At 43.0% G+C, this 22,769-nt stretch overlaps 1 protein-coding gene across 1 annotated transcript; it reads left to right on the forward strand.

The window, feature by feature from the left end:
* Positions 1 to 1,593: 1,593 nt before the first annotated feature.
* LOC115160107 (conserved oligomeric Golgi complex subunit 7) lies at positions 1,594 to 22,207 on the forward strand. The gene is made up of 19 exons (XM_029710441.1): positions 1,594 to 1,876; positions 1,965 to 2,187; positions 3,167 to 3,315; positions 5,180 to 5,296; positions 5,906 to 6,074; positions 6,199 to 6,281; positions 6,410 to 6,532; positions 7,585 to 7,783; positions 8,343 to 8,470; positions 8,817 to 8,971; positions 9,460 to 9,576; positions 12,194 to 12,259; positions 12,432 to 12,618; positions 12,907 to 13,047; positions 13,293 to 13,376; positions 13,595 to 13,709; positions 14,084 to 14,227; positions 21,371 to 21,558; positions 21,909 to 22,207. Exons 2-18 carry the CDS (start codon positions 2,025 to 2,027, stop codon positions 21,535 to 21,537), a joined length of 2,307 nt encoding a protein of 768 aa, XP_029566301.1. The 5' UTR covers positions 1,594 to 1,876; positions 1,965 to 2,024; the 3' UTR covers positions 21,538 to 21,558; positions 21,909 to 22,207.
* Positions 22,208 to 22,769: the final 562 nt, after the last annotated feature.

Raw genomic sequence — 22,769 nt, forward strand, 5'->3', positions numbered from 1 at the left:
CACAATTTTTCCCCACATAGGTATACAATCTGGAATAATAAAGACATAAATTACAAACAAGTCTTTATTTTTCCAGAACTGGTATGACAACAACATTATTTGGGTTAAACAATTATTGAATAATGATGGACAACTATATGATTATCCAGCATTTATGAGAACACACAATGTTACATTCACTGCTGAGGAGTATCAAATTGTTGTTAGAGCTGTCCCTAAAGGTGCTATTCTTCTTTTAGGAGAATATAACAATACTCCAAGTGCAACTGTTGAGGATTTTGTAGCCTCAATACAATTAGAAGGAATTTACATTTTAAACTATAAATGTAATAACATGTATATAAGGAAACTATGTCAATATGTTACTATTCCCTCTGCTAAAATGTACTGGAATGCAGCCCTAGGACAAATGAACTGGAACAAAGTTTTGTTGTTCTCTGGTAAATATTGTATATCTAATAAGGTGAAAGAAGTATCATACAAACTCATTCATAGAATCTACCCTGTAAAGACCTTTATTATACACAGATTTAAAATAGCTATTGATAACAAATGTGTATTTTGTGGTTGTGACCCAGAAACTCTTGACCATTTATTTTGGGACTGCTCTTATGTCAGAAGATTCTGGAGTGATTTAGAAGATTTTATTTTAAAAGAAACAACAATTAATGTTAATCTGAGAGACTCTGATATTATGTTTTATTTTGAACCAAATGATATGGACCCTGATTTAACTTTCATTGTTCATTTGTTTATCTTTCATGGAAGATTCTTTATCCATAAAATGAAGTGGGCAGAGAACAAACCCCTCTTCACATTATTTAAGATAGAATTTAAATATTATTTTGAAATTATCAGTAAATGTAAAAACAAAAACGCAATACGCACCATAAAAGTATTTAACAAATTGAAAATGAATCTTGATATGTCTGTTAGGTTTATGTACTCTTGTTTGTATATTTCAGTTTTTTTGTATTTGTTGTGTTCATTATAAAATAATACAAATAATAAAAATGAGTCCATGTAGTATCTATCTGGGGTGTATTCGTTGCATCTTGCAACGGAAACCGTTTACCGTTTAAGAACCCAATGGAAGTAAACTGCAAACTGAACGAAACTGGAATGGACCTACCTTTAACTTGTCCAATAGGAACTTGTTTTCGTTGCAAAATGGTTTCTGTTGCAAAACGTTTTGCAACAAAATCGGTGTAATTAAAACACCCCTGGGCTCCATATCCAGCTAAAACAATTGCGTTGATGTAAAATATTATAGCCAGTCCAGTAATCTGACAATTTCAGATGTTAACATCCACTGTATAGGTTTGTATTCACATGTTTTATATAACTTGTCACTAGTTGTTTTGCAAATTGACCATCAGGAGGCAGGATTTGGTTTCAACGAGGGACTTCAAGTGTAACACAATTCGTTTTCGTACTTTAATCTACAAATACAATAATTGATCTTGAAAGTTAACCTCATGGATGCTTTAAAATAGTTGTATTTAATGTTCTCATCTTGACACATTTCCGAGCATAGATCATTGTAATGGGGACGCGACATCGGAACCATTTACAGTAATTTGTTTCTTGGGGAAGATTATTGTGTTAGCGCAAACCGGATATTGCTGTCATCTGTCAACAAAGCTGAAACGGATTCTTTTTAGATGTTTTAGTCCATTCAAATAACTCTGGAGGAGGCAATTATTTTGCTCGAACTCTATTTAGTTATTATGGTCATTTCATGCTCATGGGCTGTATATTTTCTGTTCGTTTCTAAACCTGTAATTTAGAAAACATAGATTGTTTCAAATTAAGAAAAGCAGCTAGCTAGCCTGTATGGCCAATTTATGTTCATGTCACATTCAGAAGTGAAATGGTAAGTATTACTTTTAATATAGTGAATATTATTGGTAGCTAACAAAGCTGTCTTCAATGTTGCCCAACTTGTTTTAATCCCCACCCAGAATTGTGGGTCGTCTTGACATCACTCATCGCTAGCTACCTGAAGTTTGTCGCACAGCAAAATGGACTTTTCCAAATTTCTGGACGATGACTTCGACGTGAAGGACTGGGTGAATGGGGCCTTCAAGATGCAGAAGGATGTGCCTGGGAAGGCAGATGCGCACGCGGCAACGCTGGTCATGAAACTGCAGTTGTTCATCCAGGAAGTCAACAATGCAATTGAGGGTAACTAAGCTTTGGGACAACATCGGGAGTCTATTAGTTGGACTCCCTGAGTTGTGAACGAGCACCATATCCCGTTGTTGACCCAAAACTAGGGTAACAGTGACATACTGCCAATTATGTGTCTCATGTCATGCTATTTTATTGCTGCCTGTTCCCCGAAACTATCAAGAAACATAAGTATTCCAGGTTCAGTTAAGTGAACTGGAAGAACCAAGAGTCATAGGCTACAATAACCCAATAATTGTCCAAAGACCTTGTTATTTTCAGAGGAAGACTGGCTCTGGCAGCCAAAACAGCCAAATATTCAATTTAAACGTGAGTCGATTCTCAATTGTGATACGGGTTTAGAAACACAAAGCCCTTTAATTTCATATCACATCAAAAATAATTATACACTTACTGTACACTGTTTTAACAGACTTACTGTACACTGTTTTAACAGACTTACTGTACACTGTTTTAACAGACTTACTGTACACTGTTTTAACAGACTTAGTTGCAGCTGATCATTTTCCAGTTACAACACGTTCTGGTGGCTTTCTTCCATTACACACAGGTGTTCGGAGCGTGCTAGATTGCTAATTAGAACAGCACTCTGTCTTCCGTAAACACGCGCCGTAACCTGGAGAAATGCACAAACGTTTTTCACTCGTGCCATTCGCTGCTGCTACTGTTTGTCTAACCTGTTGCCTAGTTACTTTATGCGTAGTTAAGTACATATCTACCTGGATTACCTCGTACCCCTGCACATCCACTCGGTACTGGTACCCCGTGTATAAAGCCAAGTTATTGTTACTCATTATGTATTGATTATTATTTTCTATATTTTTCTCTCTGCCTTGTTGGGAAGGACCCGTAAGTAAGCATTTCACTGTTAGCCTACACCTGTTGTTTACGAAGCATGATTCGATGTCTTCAGCATCTCTGACCATTGACGTACACGATGGGAAACATTTGAATTGTATTTCTCCTTGTTCAGAGAGCAGTAACCAGGCCCTGCAGAACATGCCCAGAGTGCTGCGGGACGTGGAGGCCCTGAAGCAAGAAGCGTCATTCCTGAAGGAGCAGATGGTCCTTGTCAAAGAGGACATCAGGAAGTTTGAGCAGGACACTGTTCAGTCCATGCAGGTATGGGAGCCATTTGCATTATAAATGCACATCAGACAGATACCTCATCGGAATTGACTTGCGACTAAGCAAACACACACACCACGCAAATATGCAGCACAGTCGGTACATGTAGATACGGCGACATAAACACAGTCGCATAATACTATAGTACTATGCGCAGGATATTGTCCTATTCAAATAGGATAACAAGCTCACAGTGTGGCAAATACAGTTGAAGTTGGAAGTTTACATACACCTTAGCCAAATACATTTAAACTCAGTTTTTCACAATGCCTGACATTTAATCCTAGTAAAAATTCCCTGTCTTAGGTCAGTTAGGATCATCACTTTATTTTAAGAATGTGAAATGTCAGAATAATAGTAGAGACGGTGATTTATTTCAGCTTTTATTTCTTTCATCACATTTCCAGTGGGTCAGAAGTTTACATACACTCGATTAGCATTTGGTAGCATTGCCTTTAAATTGTTTAACTTGAGTCAAACGTTTTGGGTAGCCTTCCACAAGCTTCCCACAATAAGTTGGGTGAATGTTGGCCCATTTCTCCTGACAGAGCTGGTGTAACTGAGTCAGGTTTGTAGGCCTCCTTGCTCGCACGTGCTTTTTCAGTTCTGCCCACACATTTTTTTTATAGGATTGAGGTCAGGGCTTTGTGATGGCCACTCCAATACCTTGACTTTGTTGTCCTTAAGCCATTTTGCCACAACTTTGGAAGTATGCTTGGGGTCATTGTCCATTTGGAAGACCCATTTGCGACCAAGATTTAACTTCCTGACTGATGTCTTGAGATGTTGCTTCAATATATCCACAAAATTGTACTGCCTCATGATGCCATCTATTTTGTGAAGTGCACCAGTCCTTCCTGCAGCAAAGCACCCCAACAACATGATGCTGCACCCCCCTGTTCTTTGGCTTGCAAGCCTCCCCCTTTTTCCTCCAAACATAACAATGGTCATTAAGGCCAAACAGTTTTATTTTTGTTTCATCAGACCAGAGGACATTTCTCCCAAAAGTATGTTCTTTGTCCCCATGTGCAGTTGCAAATCGTAGTCTGGCTTTTTTTTATGGTGGTTTTGGAGCAGTGGCTTCTTCCTTGCTGAGCTGCCTTTCAGGTTATGTCGATATAGGACTCGTTTTACTGTGGATATAGATTATTTTGTACCCGTTTCCTCCAGCATCTTCACAAGGTCCTTTGCTGTTGTTCTGGGATTGATTTGCACTTTTCGAACCAAAGTACATTCATCTCTAGGAGACAGAACGCGTCTCCTTCCTGAGCGGTATGACGGCTGCGTGGTCCCATGGTGATTATACTTGCGTACTATTGTTTGTACAGATGAACGTGGTACCTTCAGGCGTTTGGAAATTGCTCCCAAGGATGAACCAGACTTTTCCTTTTCTGAGGTCTTGGCTGATTTCTTTAAAAAAAAATCCATGATGTCAAGCAAGGAGGCACTGAGTTTGAAGGTAGGCCTTGAAATATATCCACAGATACACCTCCAATTGACTCAAATTATGTCAATAAGCCTATCAAAAGCTTCTAAAGCCATGACATCATTTTCTGGAATTTTCCAAGCTGATTAAAGGCACAGTAAACTTCGTGTATGTAAACTTCTGACCCACTGGAATTGTGATGTGAATTAATCTGTCTGTTAACAATTTTCGGAAAAATGACTTGTGTCATGCACAAAGTAGATGTCCTAACCGACTTGCCAAAACTATAGTTTGTTAAGAAGAAATGTGTGGAGTGGTTGAAAAAACAGTTTTAATGACTCCAACCTAAGTGTGTGTAAACTTCCCACTTCAACTGTATGTGTTGTCAGTTATACAGCACTAAGTCTTTGGTGTGTGGATTCTGTGTTGCAGGTCTTGGTGGAGCTCGATCAGGTCAAGTCTCGGATGCACCTAGCCTCCGATGCACTACAGGAGGCAGACAAATGGAGCACGCTCAGTGCAGACATCGAGGAGACCTTCAAGACACAGGTGGCATCAAACTACCTGTAAAACCCTGCTCCACTCCCCTTAGCACGCTGTAATATGTAATATCTCTCTGCACTGATTTAAGGTTTCAGTGATTTGATATTTTAGGTGGCACAGGTAACCAAATATTCTTCTTGTTCAAAAATTGAGTACATATAGCCAATGTACAAGTCTCTTGCTTCTTTGTAATATTCGGAGATACTATTTTCAGGATGTCGTAAAGGTAGGCTATTATGACGTAGATGCAGAAAGTAAACAGCATAGTGGGTTGATTTCCGCGACAGCTAAGAGCGTTGAAGCGTGAGGATCAACTTCTCTGCTCTTTTGGTGCCCTGGCTACCACGCTGTGAACAGTGTGAAGTGAACCCGTGCACATGCGCAGATACTGTGAGAGAGCAAAGTCTTGCATCTCGCTCATCTCAATATCTGCGGTGCTGCATCGTGACAACGTCATTTTGCTGAGTCGATTTATAACAAGTGACCAACTCCTCAAAGGCAGAAGATATCCCACGTTAACGGGAACACGCAAGCTCTAGTGATTTTCATTTTTGACTTGACCAAACATCGATTTCCATTTAACCGGAACTTTCTGCCACTCCCTCGTTCCCCCAGGACATGGCTGTAATCTCTTCTAAACTGACCGCCATGCAGAACAGCCTGGCTATGCTGGTGGACACACCAGACTACTCTGAGAAATGTGTGCACCTGGAGGCTCTGAAGAACAGGCTGGAGGCCTTGGCCAGCCCCCAGATAGTAGCCACCTTCAACTCCATGTCTATAGGTAAGAGACGGTCTGCAAATAACTTATGATTGGGTTGAGATGGAATACTCAATCCGTGTTAGTTTAGACCGGTCTTTCTGAAACCTGATTCTGACTAGGTTTCTGGTTTTCTTTTGTTCTGCAGACCAAGCCAAGCTCTTTGTGAAAGTCTTCACAGAGATCGACAGAATGCCACAGCTTCTTGCCTACTACTACAAGTGTCATAAGGTATGTGTTACATTATCACAGATTTTTACATGGTTTATTTTGTAGGTAGGTGTTTTCCAATTGTTGACTTGAATTCTCCTGTGTGTGTGTGCCTGTGTGTGTGTGTGTGTGTGTGTGTGTGTTTCCAGGGTCAGCTGGTGAGTGTGTGGCAGGACCTGTCTCAGAGTGAGCTGAGTCTAAATCAGCAGCTGGCTGAGTTCTACGACACCCTGCTCTCCACCTGGCACTCCCAGCTACAGTGGAGCAGCCAGGTATACACACACACACACACACACAGTCTAGTGGTTTTCAGGGGGGATCCCATTTCTTTCAGCAGAATTTCTGGCGAACCCCCCCACCCCAAATCTAATGACACAACCTTCAAATAAATTTTCATTTTTCTCATCACAATTAAAATAACCAATAAACATAAACTATGTTTTACTCAATAAAATTGTATTTTTTTAATTATATTTCAAAAAGGTTTGTATATTGTCCCATACAATGAAAAATATTCACAATATATTCAAAATATTAAAAAACAAATTCACCCCAATTATGTATTTCATTATGTGAAAAACGGGCAAAACACTGCAATTCCCACTCGACCCCGACTTTGAATACCACTGCTCTGTATCATACCATAACACACACGCTGCATGGTAACACAACACACACAACTAAGTATCCTTCCCACGCTGTATCATACAGCAACACATACCCTCAGTTAGGGCTGCACAAGTAATTCAGTTCACATCGAAGTTGCAATATTGACATTTGCAGTATCCATATCTCAAGAGATCCATATCGTATGCAATATTTTAAAACGCCACTCGGCCGCGTCAGTTTTTAAAATGTACTTTGTCATCTCTCTTCTCTTGCGGCTGCTTTCCACAAGCCTTGCCCCATGTCACCCAAAGCTGCGCAGTTCCGCCTCCTCACTGTTCGATCCACTATAAGTTTGCATGCAGTTCCCGTCATGCAGTCAACAGATTGTTCCAAACACAAACGATGCTGCTTTCCGCTTCTTAATATAAATATTTATATGATTCCAACCGTTCACCCAAGTGTTTTGATTTATATCACAATATTTGGTTAAAAAAAATAGCAATTGTATTTTTTCGCCCATATCGTGCAGCCCTGCCCTAGGTATCCTTACTCACACTACCATAAATGTACACACCATGACTTACACTAGTAGACTGTACAATAACGCACATTTTCTTCTTGCTGTAAAAAACATGTCCGCCGAGGGTCCACAATATTCCATCTACAACCTAACCCCATATGACTGTATATGAATCTATCTACCCTCCACCACCAGGTGTTTAAGAATCCATACGAGGTGGTGACAGTGCTGCTGATCCAGACCCTGGGGGCCATGGTTCCCTCCATCCCTGTGTGTCTGAGCACGGCCGTGGAGCGCGCCCCCCAGGAGCAGCGGCTGGACACCCTGCTGGAGCTCCACCACACTGCTGCCACCTTCGGCAGGAGCCTGGCGCAGGCCATGTTGCCACACCTGGGTCTGTTCGCCTGCTACTGCGCCTATGTATTTATTCAATTATTTATAGGCCTATCATTTGCACATTAATCAACAAGTCTGTCAATGCTGAGGTGTAAAATAGTTTCGGATTTAGCTACACAGTTTATTTTCATCCCTAGTCCCTTGTTAATCAGCAGTGAGATTGATTATATAGATTAGAAGATTTATGATATCAGCCCTGAGTCAAAATACTTGTCAAATACTTGGAAGGTGGCCTTGATTTGGCTTGGACTTTGCACTTTTGGGACTATTCCATAGGTAAAATAATTGTAGTAGGGAAACTGAAGTATTTGAAAGATCTGCTCATGACATGTTTATGGAAATCTTGATAGTGACGCTAATTAATTGTATTGATAGATATCTATCTATCTATATATATATATATATATATATATATATATATATATAACGCTGAATCCTAACTTGAGCTCCACCCAGGTAATTCAAACTTTTCCTTAGGGTTGACATCTGAGCAATTTTTTTGGGGGGAAAAGTTCAGTGCTCACAAGGTAGACTTATGTTGTGGTTGTACCTCTCAGGCGAGAACAACCTGCTGAAGGTGAATGAGCTGGTCAGTGGCCTGTACGACCCCTACAAACCCTACCAGCTGCAGTATGGAGACCTGGAGGAGTCCCACCTCCTCATCCAGATCAGCGCCGTGCCCCTGGTGAGGCACATTTACATTTTAGTCATTTTAAGAGACGCTCTTATCCAGAGCGACTTACAGGAGCAATTGGGGTTAAGTGCCTTCCTCACCTAGTTGGCTCGGGGATTCGAATCAGCGACGTTTTGATTACTGGCCCAACGCTCTTATCTGCTAGGATACCAGCGCACAAACACACGCACAAACCAAACCTTATTCAATGGTAATAAAACATTTTGGGAAGGTGAGTGGGAAGGACCTTGTGACCGTGTACCTCTTTCCTTCTCTCTTCATCGTACTTTTTCCTTCTCTCTCCCGCTCCTCTTTCTCTCTCTCCTTATTCCCCTCCTTTTCCCCCTCCTTCTGTCAGGAGCGTGGTGAGGTGATAGACTGTGTAGAGGAGCTGAGTCACTCGGTGGGGAAGCTGTTCGGCCTGGCCGGTGCTGCTGTTGACCGCTGTGTCAAACTGACTGACGGCCTGGCCTTGTGTGGCCTCCTCAAGGCCCTCAAAGCCCTCTTCGCCAAGTAATTATACACGACTATACACTTTTTATTGATCATTTTTTGGGGGGTGGAATGTTAAAACTTTTCAGTGTAAACTTAAACGGCATGTAGAAAAGATAATAGTAATAATATAGTATATTTTTTTAAATAAGATCATCTTTGAGAACTAACAATCGCCATTCCAAAAATGTCATGGCATGGGGCCTCAATTGATCTTATGTTTCAGTCACTCAGATCGCATAAGAACACGGCATAAGCCATGGTAAAATGTGTAGAATTTAAGGAAATTAGCTTTAAAACATAACAATTTTGTCTCTGCGGCCAAGAGGACACCCACTACTCCCCCAACCCTAACTATGCCACCACTGCTGAAAGAAATCCTAGGGGAAACACTGACAGTTCATACACATACTACACAGTACACACACATTTCAATATTTGTGTGAATATTCTGGTTTACTTTTGTCCATTGCTCTCACATATATGTGTCTTGGCCATGTTTTCTACAGGTATGTGTCAGACTTCTCCACCACTCTGCAGTCAGTCAGGAAGAAGTGCAGGTTGGAGGACACGCCCATTGCTGCTGTGTTCCAAGAAGATTGGACTGCCTTCCAGAACTCGGTCAGGTGGGTTTTGTGTGAACCCAAATCAAACTCTGCTGGCTCTGATCTTTTCCTTTGCACATTGTCGTTTTCAGGACGCTTCCAACAACCATGGTTAATTAGATGTTAAGTCCCATATTTAGGGGACTGAGCGGTTTTGGACCGGTTCTGACTGACATTTTGGTGTAGAAATCACTCTGTTAATGTCACAAGGTCCAGTGTCTTATTTTACACTACATGACCAAAAGTAAGTGGACACCTGCTCGTCCAACATCTCTTTCCAAAATCATGGGCATTAATATGGAGTAGGTCCCCCCATTGCTGCTATAACAGCCTCCAATCTTCTGGGAAGGCTTTCCACTAAATGTTGGAACATTGCTGCGGGTACTTGCTTCCATTCAGCCAAAAGAACATTAGTGAGGTTGGGCACTGATGCCTGGCTCAGTTGGTGTTCCCATTCCATTCAATTCATCCCAAAGGTGTTCGATGGGGTTGAGGTCAGTGCTCTGTGCAGGCCAGTCAAGTTCTTCCTCACCGATCTTGACAAACCATTTCTGTATGGACCTCGGTTTGTGCACGGGGGCATTGTCATGTTGAAACAAGAAAGGGCCTTCCCCAAACTGTTGCCACAAAGTTGGAAGCACAGAATTATCTAGAATGTCATTGTATGCTGTAGCATTAAGATTTCCCTTTACTGGAATTAAGGGGCCTAACCCAAACCATAAAAAAAACAGCCCCAGACCATTATTCCTCCTCCATCAAACGTAACAGTTGGCACTATGCATTCGGGCAAACATGGTTCTCCTGGCATCCTCCAAACCCAGATTTGTCCGTCAGACTGCCAGATGGTGAAGCGTGATTCATCTCTCCAGAGAATGCATTTCCACTGCTCCAGATTCCAATGGCGATGAGCTTTACACCACTTCAGCCGTCGCTTGGCATTGCACATGGTGATCTTAGGCTTGTGTACGGCTGCTCGGCCATGGAAACCCATTTCATGAAGCTCCCGACGAACAGTTCTGGTGCTGATGTTGCTTCTAGAGGCAGTTTGAACTCTGTAGGGAGTGTTGCAACCAAGGACTGACAATTTCTGCATGCTGCGCACTTCAACACTCGGCGGTCCCTTTCTGTGAGCTTGTGTGACATACCACTTCCCTGTTGAGCCGTTGTTGCTCCTAGATGTTTCCATTACACAATAACAGCACTTACAGTTGACTGGGGCAGCTCTAGCAGGGAAGAAATTTGATGAACTGACTTTTTGGAAATGTGACATCCTATGATGGTGCCACGTTAAGTCACTGAGCTCTTCGGTAAGGCCATTCTACTGCCAATGTTTGTCTATGGAGATTGTATGGCTGTGTGCTTGATTTTATACATCTGTCAACAACGGCTGTGACTGAAATGGCCAAATCCACTAATTAGAAGGGGTGTCCACATGCTTTTGTGTATATATAGTGTGTTACAAAGCCCCATATTTCTGCTACCACTCTGTCAGCAGAGCTGACTTTAAGTGTCAGGTTTTACACCCCGATTTGCATAGGGAGTGACGTATCACATTTTGTGCCCTATCTAGACAAAGAATCGATTTAATTTGCCTCTGAGCGTCGGTGCCCAGCCTGCCAGATGGCATGTTAAAGGCAGATTGACGTTTATTGTCATGAATCTTGCTCTGGAGGCAGAATTGAGCGATTTCTGTTAGATGGGCCAGATGCAAAGTCAACATTTTTGGTCTTCATTTAAGGTGAGGGTGAAGCATTAGGGTTAGCAGTGTGGTTAAGGTTAGGTTCAAATTCAGATTTTCTGACTTTTTGGCTGTGCTAGCTAGTGCCCACTCTGCAGAGCTGCCTCCAGGGCAAGGTTCATGACAATAAATGCCATATTAAAGGGGACGGTCTAGGGACTCCGTCCATTGTGGTTTCGTCTCGCTGTGATATTCTGAGCCAGATTGGGAGCTCTCAACATGAATAAATGCTAAATAATTTTGTAGAATTGATACACGAACACTTTCTCTTGGCCACGGAGGGACGAAATAAGTTAATGCTCAAAGCTGAAGTTGTAACGAGTCTGTACACATTCGAGTGGTGTTTCTGCTTCGCTAAGAGGATGCTTGGTAGAACATGCTGTGCCGTCAGTTACATGAAATGGATCCAAATTTGTACTGTCACTAAATATGATCATATTGATTTTGCAGTTCCTTTATAAGGTTGAATATTATCGTAAATTGTTTAGAATTTGATTGTTACTATATTTATAAAGCATTTCAGTCATTTCAAGCCCTATTCCCCCACTTTTGTTGAATAGGACAGGATATTGTTTTTTTTATATTTTCAGAATATTTGTACTATATACTTGAGCCTGTGTCCTCAAAAGTGAGTACACCTCAGCAATTGTATAATTATTATTTTTTTTTACCAGAAAGGTCAGTTCCAGACCTTTCTAGAACTATGCAGCGTTACTAGATATTGTTTATGGTAATTTCATAAAAAATAATAACTTTTGGGTCTATTTAGGCAGAAATCTACACCCCCCCCCCCCCAATAACGTTAAACCAGGCCAGTATCTTGGCTCAGTAGTATGAAAAGGGTAATTGTGCATGAGCTGTCTATTATTTTTGATACCCCGTGTATCCTCTGCGTTGCAGGATCATTGCCACCTGTGGGGAGTTGCTGAGACAGTGTGGAGCCTATGAGCTGCAGCTGTCAAACAAGTAAGATCAACCCCCAGGCCCTACTCCCTAGCTACCTGACTCCCCTACTTATATCCATTCATACTTCCCCCATTCTCTTGCCATGTCCTATAGGTCAACTTTATTTAAATACGTTCTATTTCAAAGTGCATTGTACATGGGCCTCGACACACTTTACGGTATGGTCCTATAGGATCCTGGCCACGGCGGGGAAGTACCTGTCTGAGTCGTACAGCCCTAGGAGCCTGGCGGGCATCCAGGAGGCCAGCTCCACGGAGAGGAAGGCAAGCGGCAGGAACCCCTGGCAGGAGTATAACTACCTGCAGAGGGGCAACATGGCAGAGTACAACGGCCTGATGGAGCTGCTCTACTCCCTCAAGGTATGGATGGTCATACTGGGGGAAAACGGAGATGACTTGGCACTGTTAACTTTCATTTGGGTTTAAGGTTTTACCTTGGGTGTGATGTTACAGTAGTTGTCGGTTATTGGCTAGGATTGGAATGTAGCCTATAAATGGTCAAATGTCCAATTTGAACTATTTTCATAGTGAAAATACAGAGTTGTGATCTACGACTGTCATTTTTGCTTCAATAAAGGCTTGTAATCAATTAAGTGTCACTATGTTTTCAGGGAGTTCTGACATGTTCAAGTTGCCATTGTTTTGTAGGAGAAGGGGACAGGTAACTCCAGTCTTCTGGCTGAGCCCCGAGTGGCTCTGACCCGTCTCAACCAGCAGGCCAACCAGCTGGCCTTCGACTCGGTCTTCCTGCAGATCAAACATCAACTCTGCTTGGTCTCCAAAATGGAGGTGTGTGTGTGTGTGTGTGTGTGTGTGTGTGTGTGTGTGTGTGTGTGTGTGTGTGTGTGTGTGTGTGTGTGTGTGTGCAGTCAGTGAATCTTGTTTCTGTATGTAAATGTAATTTTAAAAAAATCACATTTATTTGTCACATACACATGGTTAGCAGGTGTTAATGCAAGTGTAGCGAAATGCTGGTGCTTCTAGTTCCGACCAATACTTACATATGTTCCGTCTTGTACAATGGCTGTTACCAGAGCCGAGATGCAGGAGGTTTTGGAGAGAGCTATGCTGAAGACCTGCCTACCTTCAGCTTGTCCCCACAGGAGTACATCACCAATGTATGTCTGGCCTAACTACATCTACAGGTTATATAATTCAAGTGTTATTGTATATGTATTATGTAATATAACCTGTCCTTGTAAGCTGTCTTTGGAAAATCTTTAGTGGTGGTTTTTCTGCTGTAAATGTTCACCGTTAGTGTTACTATAGTACTATGAATGTTCAGGTTCGTCAGATTGTGTTGAGGTGGCTTACTGCCTGTGTTTCTCCTTGAAAGATAGGACAGTACATCATGTCTCTGCCGCTCCACTTGGAGCCCTTTGTGGCACAAGAAGACCCGGCGCTGGAGTTGGCCCTGCACGCAGGCAAACTGCCTTTCCCTCCTGAGCAAGGTGACCCCCCCCCTTTCATTCGGTCTATCCCTCCATCTGTGTCTCTACCCTTCCCTCCTTTTAGATGTTTGCCCGTCTTGTCTGGTACCCGTCTCCCTTGTTCTTTTGCTCCTCATCTCTCTTCAGGTTTTCCACCTTTTTCCTCTCTTCCCTAGTCCTCTTCCATCTCCCCATACCTCTCCCCTCTCTTCTCAGTCTTCCCCCCACTTTACCTATTGCCCTAAACTTCTCGTCTCTTCTTTCTTTCTCCTTGCACACTCCATCTCTCCTCCAGTCTCCCTCTCTTTGTCCTAATTTCAATAGCTGCCCTTGCCATTTTCTGTGTGTGACTGGCCATGCCTGACATTGTTTGTTTGACATTGTTTCAACCTCAGGTGATGACCTTCCGGAGCTGGACAACACAGCAGACTACTGGCTGGGCTCCATCGCCAGGGCGACCATGCAAACGTACTGTGACGCCATCCTGCTCATCCCAGAGCTCACGGCCCACTCCACCAAACAGCTGGCCACCGACATCGGTACTGTACCTCCGTCACTTACCTCCAAAACATTAGGGATGTAACGATTCACCGATACGCATTGGTCCCCGTTTCAAATGTTTAAGATATGAGTGCATCGCTCCGCCGGAGCCCAAACCATACCGATGTTCAAATGTTACGAATTGCCGGTTCACTAATGTTTTTTTAATCGTATTGTTTTATTCCGAAAATACCTAATCTGTTGTGACTGAATTGATGCGTCCTCTCCTTCAGTTCAGTAGCCTGTCGAACTTTTGTGACTGCAACTGCATTTGACTGTCAAATAACAACTGTGCGCACAGCTGGGAGATACAGCTGCTGGTGCCAACGAGAGGTCGGCCTATCCCTGTTCTAATAGGATATTCGTACATCTGTGCGGCACTTTCAGCATTCAGAGGCCTGTAAAATGTCTTCCGCAATGTCAAATTATAGGCTTTATTAGTTGAGTGACAACCAATGTAATTTGCTGGTTCGTTGTTTCCAAATGTGCTGTAGAAAATGGTGTTTTACCGGAGTTTTGTAGCCTACCAGAGTGGACGCAACTCACATCCAACTACTGATTTAAGGTTTTCAATCATTCAGATTTTATTTCGATTGTTCAGGTTCACCATAAGAAATAGTTTTGGTAGTTTTGCTTTAAACAGTCAATGTTTTTGGTAATTGTTACATGAACAGGGTCATTTTGTAAAGGACAGCAATCATTTTTGCGAGCTGTGCAAGGTTGCATTCAATGGTCCCCTCCTGTACTCCCTGTTCACCCACGACTGCATGGCCAGGCACGACTCCAACACCATCATTAAGTTTGCAGACGACAGAAAAGTGGTAGGCCTGATCACCGACGAGACAGCCTATAGGGAGGAGGTCAGAGACCTGGCCGGGTGGTGCCAGAATAACAACCTATCCCTCAACGTAACCAAGGCTAAGGAGATGATTTGGACTACAGGAAAAAGAGGACCGAGCACTCCCCCATTTTCATCGAAGGGGTTGTAGTGGAGCAGATTGAGCTTCAAGTTTCTTGGTGTCCACATCACCAACAAACTAGAATGGTCCAAACACACCAAGACAGTTGTGAAGAGGGCACGACAAAACCTATTCCCCCTCAGGAGACTGAAAAGATTTGGCATGGGTCCTGAGATCCTCAAAAGGTTCTACAGCTGCAACATTGAGAGTATCCTGAGTTGTTGCATCACTACCTGATACGGCAATTGCTCGGCCTCCGACCGCAAGGCACTACAGAGGGTAGTGCGTACGGCACAGTACATCACTGGGGCTAAGCTGCCTGCCAAGCCAGGACCTCTACACCAGGCGGTGTCAGAGGAAGGCCTTAAAAATTGTCAAAGACCCCAACCACCCCGGTCATAGACTGTTCTCTCTACTACCGCATGGCAAGCGGTACCGGAGTGCCAAGTCTAGGACAAAAAGGATTCTCAACAGTTTTTGCCCCCAAGCCATAAGACTCCTGTACAGTTAATAAAATGGCTACTCGGACTATCTGCATTGTGTATGGTATTGGGGCCCATGTATTTAGAGGCATATTGAATCGTTCATGGAATATTTATGTTAGATAGCTCTAGATCAATTTTGTACATGGAGCCAACGTGGTTATAAGTACTGAATGTCATTGCTTCTTGCTGTACGATCATCTGGAGTTGGTTGTTTAGTAAAAAAAAAGTAAAACTACAGACTCGTTACATTTTCAGATTATTTTTTTACGTAAACCAAGAAGCAATACGTACTTACACACGTGTTGTAATTATAAAGTTAAATGTAACTACATTGATGTTGGTAGTAATAGAGCATCATCAAGTATGTGTTTTTCAAAGGCCTTCTTGCCAAAGCATCAATAAAGTGTATCATTAGGCTTGGCAGGTACTCTCTACATCTATTTGTAATTAATATCGAAAACCCAGAACTAATATGTTGACGCTCGATTAAGTTCAGGGGGAGATGTGAACTTGACTTGCAAAATATCCCCCCCCTCCCTTAATTGGAAACTCTACAAGTTTCAGGCAAGTCTATTGGCCAAATGTCCCCTTCTGAAATTTGAAATATGCGAGCACCTGCAAAATTGTAATTTGTCCAAATGTTGAGTGGTGAAAAATCAGCGTACCAGAACAGAGTTCCTCGTTAGTCGTTGCATCCCACAGACTGTTGACAGACGCAACGATACAATTTATGTTAAGTGCGTCTATCCAAAATCAAATGTATTTATATAGCCCTTCTTACATCAGCTGATATCTCAAAGTGCTGTACAGAAACCCAGCCTAAAACCCCAAACAGCAAGCAATGCAGGTATAGAAGCACGGTGGCTAGGAAAAACTCCCTAGAAAGGACAAAACCTAGAGAAGAACCAGGCTATGAGGGGTGGCCAGCCCTCTTCTTGCTGTGCCGGGTGGAGATTATAACAGAACATGGCCAAGATGTTCAAATGTTCATAAATGACCAGCATGGTCAAATAATAGTAATCACAGTGAACAGTGTTCCATAGCCGCAGGCAGAACGGTTGAAACTGGAGCAGCAGCACGGCCAGGTGGACTGGGGACAACGAGTCATCATTCCATTGAAGATATCCCTCTAGTGGTGTGGGGCTGGGGGGGGGGGGGGGGGGGGGGGGCTGGTTCTTCTCTAGGTTTCTTCCTAGGTTTTGGCCACCAGTCTTCCCTGTGGCTCAGTTGGTAGAGCATGGTGTTTGCAACGCCAGCATGGTGTTTGCAACGCCAGCATGGTGTTTGCAACACCATAGCATGGTGTTTGCAACGCCAGGGTTGTGGGTTCGATTCCCACTGGGGGCCGGTACAAAAAAAAAAAATGTATGAAATGTATGTATTCACTACTGTAAATTGCTCTGGATAAGAGCGTCTGCTAAATGACTAAAATGTAAATGTAATTCCAGATAGTCCTGATGCATGGTCCTAGGGCTCAGGTCCTCCTCCGAGAGAGAAAGAGAGAATTAGACAGAGCATACTTAAATTCCCACAGGACACCGGATAAGACAGGAGAAATACTCCAGATATAACAGACTGACGCTAGCCCCCCGACACACAAACTACTGCAGCATAAATACTGGAGGCTGAGACAGGAGGGGTCAGGAGACACTGTGGCCCCATCCGATAATGCCCCCGGACAGGGCCAAACAGGCAGGATATAACCCCACCCACTTTGCCGAAGCACAGCCTCCACACCACTAGAGGGATATCTTCAACCACCAACTTACCATCCTGAGACAAGGCCTAGTATAGCCCACAAAGATCTCCGCCATGGCACAACCCAAGGGGGGGCGCCAACCCAGACAGGAAGACCACGTCAGTGACTCAAGTGACGCACCCCTCCTAGGGACGGCATGGAAGAGCACCAGTAAGCCAGTGACTCGGCCCCTGTAATAGGGTTAGAGGCAGAGAATCCCAGTGGCGAGAGGGGAACCGGCTAGGCAGAGACAGTAATGGTGGTTCATTGCTCCAGTGCCTTTCCGTTCACCTTCATACTCCTGGGCCAGACTACACTCAATCAATCATAGGACCTACTGAAGAGATGAGTCTTCAATAAAGATTTAACCTGTTGAGGACAGACGTTCCGCTAGCGGAACCCCTAGCCAACATCCAATGGCATCGCACGGCGCAAAATACAAATCCAACTAAAATACCACAATTCAATTTTCTCAAACAATCAACTATTTTACACCATTTTAAAGATAAGACTCTCGTTAATCTAACCACATTGTCCGATTTCAAAAAGGCTTTACAGCGAAAGCAAAACATTAGATTATGTTAGGAGAGTACATAGACACAAATAATCACACAGACATTTTCCAAGCAAGCATATATGTCACATAAACCCAAACCACAGCTAAATGCAGCACTAACCTTTGATGATCTTCATCAGATGACACTCCTAGGACATTATGTTATACAATACATGCATGTTTTGTTCAATCAAGTTCATATTTATATCAAAAAACAGCTTTTTACATTAGCATGTGATGTTCAGAACTAGCATACCCACCGAAAACTTCCAGTGAATTTACTAAATTACTCATGATAAACGTTGACAAAATACATAATTATTTTAAGAATTATAGATACAGAACTCCTTTATGCAATCGCTATGTCCGATTTTAAAATAGCTTTTCGGCGAAAGCACATTTTGCAATATTCTGAGTACATAGCTCGGCCATCACAGGCTAGCTAATTTGACACCCACCAAGTTTGGGGCTCACTAAACTCAGAATTACTATTAGAAAAATTGGATTACCTTTGCTGTTCTTCATCAGAATGCACTCCCAGGACTTCTACTTCAACAACAAATGTTGGTTTGGTTCCAAATAATCCATAGTTATATCCAAATACCTCCATTTTGTTCGTGCGTTCAGGTCACTATCCGAAGGGTAACGCGCGAGCGCATTTCGTGACAAAAAAATGCAAAATATTCCATTACCGTACTTAGAAGCATGTCAAACGCTGTTAAAATCTATTTTTATGCTATTTTTCTCGTAAAATAGCGATAATATTCCAACCGGGCAATGTTGTATTCATTCAAAGGCTGAAAAAAAATTGAAGTCTCGTAAACGCGCATCTCAGTCTCACTGTCCCCAGGCTGACCACTTACAAACTCTGCTGTTGTACTTTGCCCAGAGACAGCAGACACCCCATTCCACTTTCTGGCGGCTTTAGAGAGCCAATGGAAGCCTTAGAACGTGTCATGTTACAGCACAGATGCTGTAATGTCGATAGAGATGCAACAGAAGGACAACAAATTGTCAGACAGGGCACTTCCTGTATGGAATCTTCTCAGGTTTTGGCCTGCCATATGAGTTCTGTTATACTCACAGACACCATTCAAAAAGTTTTAGAAACTTTAGAGTTTTCTATCCAAATCTACTAATTATATGCATATTCTAGTTTCTGGGCAGGAGTAGTAACCAGTTTAAATCGGGTACGTTTTTTATTCGGCCGTGAAAATACTGCCCCCTATCCCAAAGAAGTTAAAGGTTGAGACCGAGTCTGCGTCTCTCACATGGGTAGGCAGACCATTCCATAAAAATGGAGCTCTATAGGAGAAAGCCCTGCCTCCAGCTGTTTGCTTAGAAATTCTAGGGACAATTAGGAGGCCTGCGTCTTGTGACCGTAGCATACGTGTAGGTATGTACGGCAGGACCAAATCGGAAAGATAGGTAGGAGCAAGCCCATGTAATGCTTTGTAGGTTAACAGTAAAACCTTGAAATCAGCTCTTGCCTTAACAGGAAGCCAGTGTAGGGAGGCTAGCACTGGAGTAATATGATCACATTTTGGGGTTCTAGTCAGGATTCTAGCAGCCGTATTTAGCACTAACTGAAGTTTATTTGGTGCTTTATCCGGGTAGCCGGAAAGTAGTGCATTGCAGTAGTCTAACCTAGAAGTAACAAAAGCATGGATACATTTATCTGCATCAATTTTGGACAGAGAATTTCTGCAATGTTATGCAGATGGACAAAAGCTGTCCTTGAAACAATCTTGATATGTTTGTCAAAAGAGAGATCAGGGTCCAGAGTAACGCCCAGGTCCTTCAGTTTTATTTGAGACTGTACAACCATCAAGATTAATTGTCAGATTCAACAGAAGATCTCTTTGTTTCTTGGGACCTCGAACAAGCATCTCTGTTTTGTCCGAGTTTAAAAGTAGAAAGTTTGCAGCCATCCACTTCCTTATGTCTGAAACACAGGCTTCCAGCAAGGGCAATTTTGGGGCTTCACCATGTTTCATTGAAATGTACACCTAAATGTACACCTGTGTGTCATCCGCATAGCAGTGAAAGTTAACATTATCTTTTCGAATGACATCCCCAAGAGGTAAAATATATAGTGAAAACAATAGTTGTCCTAAAACGGAACCTTGAAGAACACCGAAATTTACAGTTGATTTGTCAGAGGACAAACCATTCACAGAGAAACTGATATCTTTCCGAGAGATAAGATCTAAACCAGGCCAGAACTTGTCCGTGTAGACCAATTTGCCACGCAGTCATGGGTGACCAGGGAGTACAGGAGGGGGCTGAGTACCCACCCTTGTGGGCCCTGTGTTGAGGATCAGTGAAGTGAAAGTGTTGTTTCCTACCTTCACCACCTGGGGGCTTCCTGTCAGGAAGTTCAGGAACCGGTTGCACAAGGCGGGGTTCAGACCCAGGGCCCAAGTTTAATGATGAGCTTGGAGGGTACTATGGTGTTGCTGTTCATTAACTACAGCTCAGTATTCAGTCTTGCATAGGTATTCCTCTTGTCCAGATGGGATAGGGCAGTCTGCAGTGCGATGGCGAGCGCATTGTCTGTGGATCTATTGGGGTGGTATGCAAATTGAAGTGGGTCTAGTGTGTTAGGTGATATGATCCTTAACTACTGTAGCCTCTCAAGGCACTTCATGATGACAGAAGTGAGTGCTACGGTGGCCTCCCTAGTGGCGCAGTGTTCTAAGGCACTGTGCCACTAGAGATCCTGGGTTCGAGTCCAGGCTCTGTCGCAGACAGCAGCGACCGGGAGACCCATTGGGCGGCGCACAATTGGCCCAGCGTCGTCCGGGTTATGGGAGGGTTTGGTCGGCAGGGATATCCTTGTCCCATTGCGCACTAGCGACTCCTGTGGCGGTCTGGGCGCAGTGCACGCTGACACGGTCGCCAGGTGTACGGTGTTTCCTCCGACACATTGGTGCGGCTGGCTTCCGGGTTAAGTGGGCATTGTGTCAAGAAGCAGTGGGTACAGGAACAATGGTGGACAGCAGACTGGGATAGGGGGATATTGAATATGTCCGTAAACACTCCAGCCAGCTGGTCTGCGCATGCTCTGAGGACATGCCGCCTGCAGCCTTGCGAGGGTTAACGTGCTTAAACGTCTTATTCACGTTGGCCACGGAGAACGCCACAGTCCTTGGGAGCGGGCCGCGTCGGTGACACTGTGTTATTTTCAAAGCGGGCGAAGAAGGTGTTTTAGCTTGTCCGGGAGCAAAACGTCTGTGTCTGCGATGTGGCTGGTTTTTCCCTTTGTAATCCGTGATTGTCTGTAGACCCTGCCACATACTATATTATTACCTATTAATGACTATATTAGGTCCATACTATGTTTTCAGTGAGTTAGTGCCACAGTGTTTTGTCTTCAACATGTGTCTCCTAACTCCCCACAGACTACCTGAGCAACGTGATGGACGCTTTGGGCCTGCAGCCCTCCAGGACCCTTCAGCAGATAGTGACCCTGCTGAGGGCCAAGCCAGAGGAGTACAGACAGACGGCCAAACTGCTGCCCCGCAGACTGGTGTCCACCATCGCTGCCCTGAGAGGGCTGGACCACTGACTACGGTCACACTCTAAACCGGTAATGGACTATGGACAAAAAATAAGCTATTTTGCTAACTCTGGCACAATGACACTAAAATGTTGATGAATGTACACGGTCTGTCACATAAGTCCAACATTAAAAGTATAGGCCCCAGTTTTTTTTTCTCGTCCCAACACAAATACATTGTGTCCTTCACCTCCTGTGTGGGTCAGCCTGATCTCGAATGTGTTTACACCTGACCAAAAAACAAATCCAGTCTTAGAATGTAGAAAAAAAATATCAAATTACAATTTATTTTTATATGCATTGTAAATATGGAAGTATGAAATGTAAAAATTATGATCCTACTCAAATTGCTTGTTCCTCACTGTTTTTCCTCTTTATAGATATGATAACTACAATCTGGAGTCTGGACCCATGGTATGACAGAACTGAGAAGTATCCATTTGGGGATATTCCCATCATGCAACATCTTCAAATCAAATATTTAAACTGCTTTGGCATCATACTAATGGCTACTCTGTTAGAAAAAAATATATTGTTTTCTATTATGGTACATTTTTGTTCATTTGCACTTATATTGGGGTAAATCAAGGTAGAATTGGTTTTGCTTATTTGTAATGTACTGGAATCTGTCCACTAATTTAATAAATGTGTGGCCTTGTTGTCTTTGATAATGCAATGAATTGAATATTCAAGCTAAATGTCTGATTAACTGAGGATGCTGTTGCCACAGCAAGGGTAGTATTGTTCACGTAGGCTATGTTTAACAGTATGACTGTTCATCTCAGAAAATAATTAACATACTGTAATGCTGGGGTTGGCAACAGGCCAAAGCTTTTTTTTTTTTTTTTTTTTTTTAAATGGACTAAAATCTCCATGAATTCAACTGATTTCTTTAATTTAGGAAATATGTTCCCAAGTATTCCCACAAAAAAAGATGTGATCATGTCTGAAATTGTATTTAAAAATAACAATCTCTTTTGGAGCTTAGTTGTGGTCAATTTGCAGTGTACAAATGATTAGAATTATGTTTCCGCCCCGACCATCCCTCAGACAAAAGTTGTCCTGAATCTAGTTGCCTACCCCTGGCAGTGGCGGTTCTAGACCATTTCAACTGGGGGGGCCAAGCTGGGGCCAGTTGTAATGTTAGAGGGGCCAGTTACATTAGACGTTATTGTTGTCATATTGTTTTCTTCACTGCATTGCAGGCATTAGCAGGCAAAAGACCATGTTCATAATCATCA

The sequence above is a fragment of the Salmo trutta genome, chromosome 2, assembly GCF_901001165.1.
Source record: "Salmo trutta chromosome 2, fSalTru1.1, whole genome shotgun sequence".
Classification (NCBI taxonomy): domain Eukaryota; kingdom Metazoa; phylum Chordata; class Actinopteri; order Salmoniformes; family Salmonidae; genus Salmo; species Salmo trutta.

What these genes read in the sequence shown, in the direction of transcription:
- LOC115160107 (XM_029710441.1), top strand. Translation starts at nt 2,025, where the DNA reads ATGGACTTTTCCAAATTTCTGGACGATGACTTCGACGTGAAGGACTGG. An exon ending in AGTCAACAATGCAATTGAGG is followed by an intron (nt 2,188 to 3,166) that starts GTAACTAAGCTT and finishes CTCCTTGTTCAG; the next exon opens with AGAGCAGTAACCAGGCCCTG. An exon ending in AGGAGACCTTCAAGACACAG is followed by an intron (nt 5,297 to 5,905) that starts GTGGCATCAAAC and finishes TCGTTCCCCCAG; the next exon opens with GACATGGCTGTAATCTCTTC.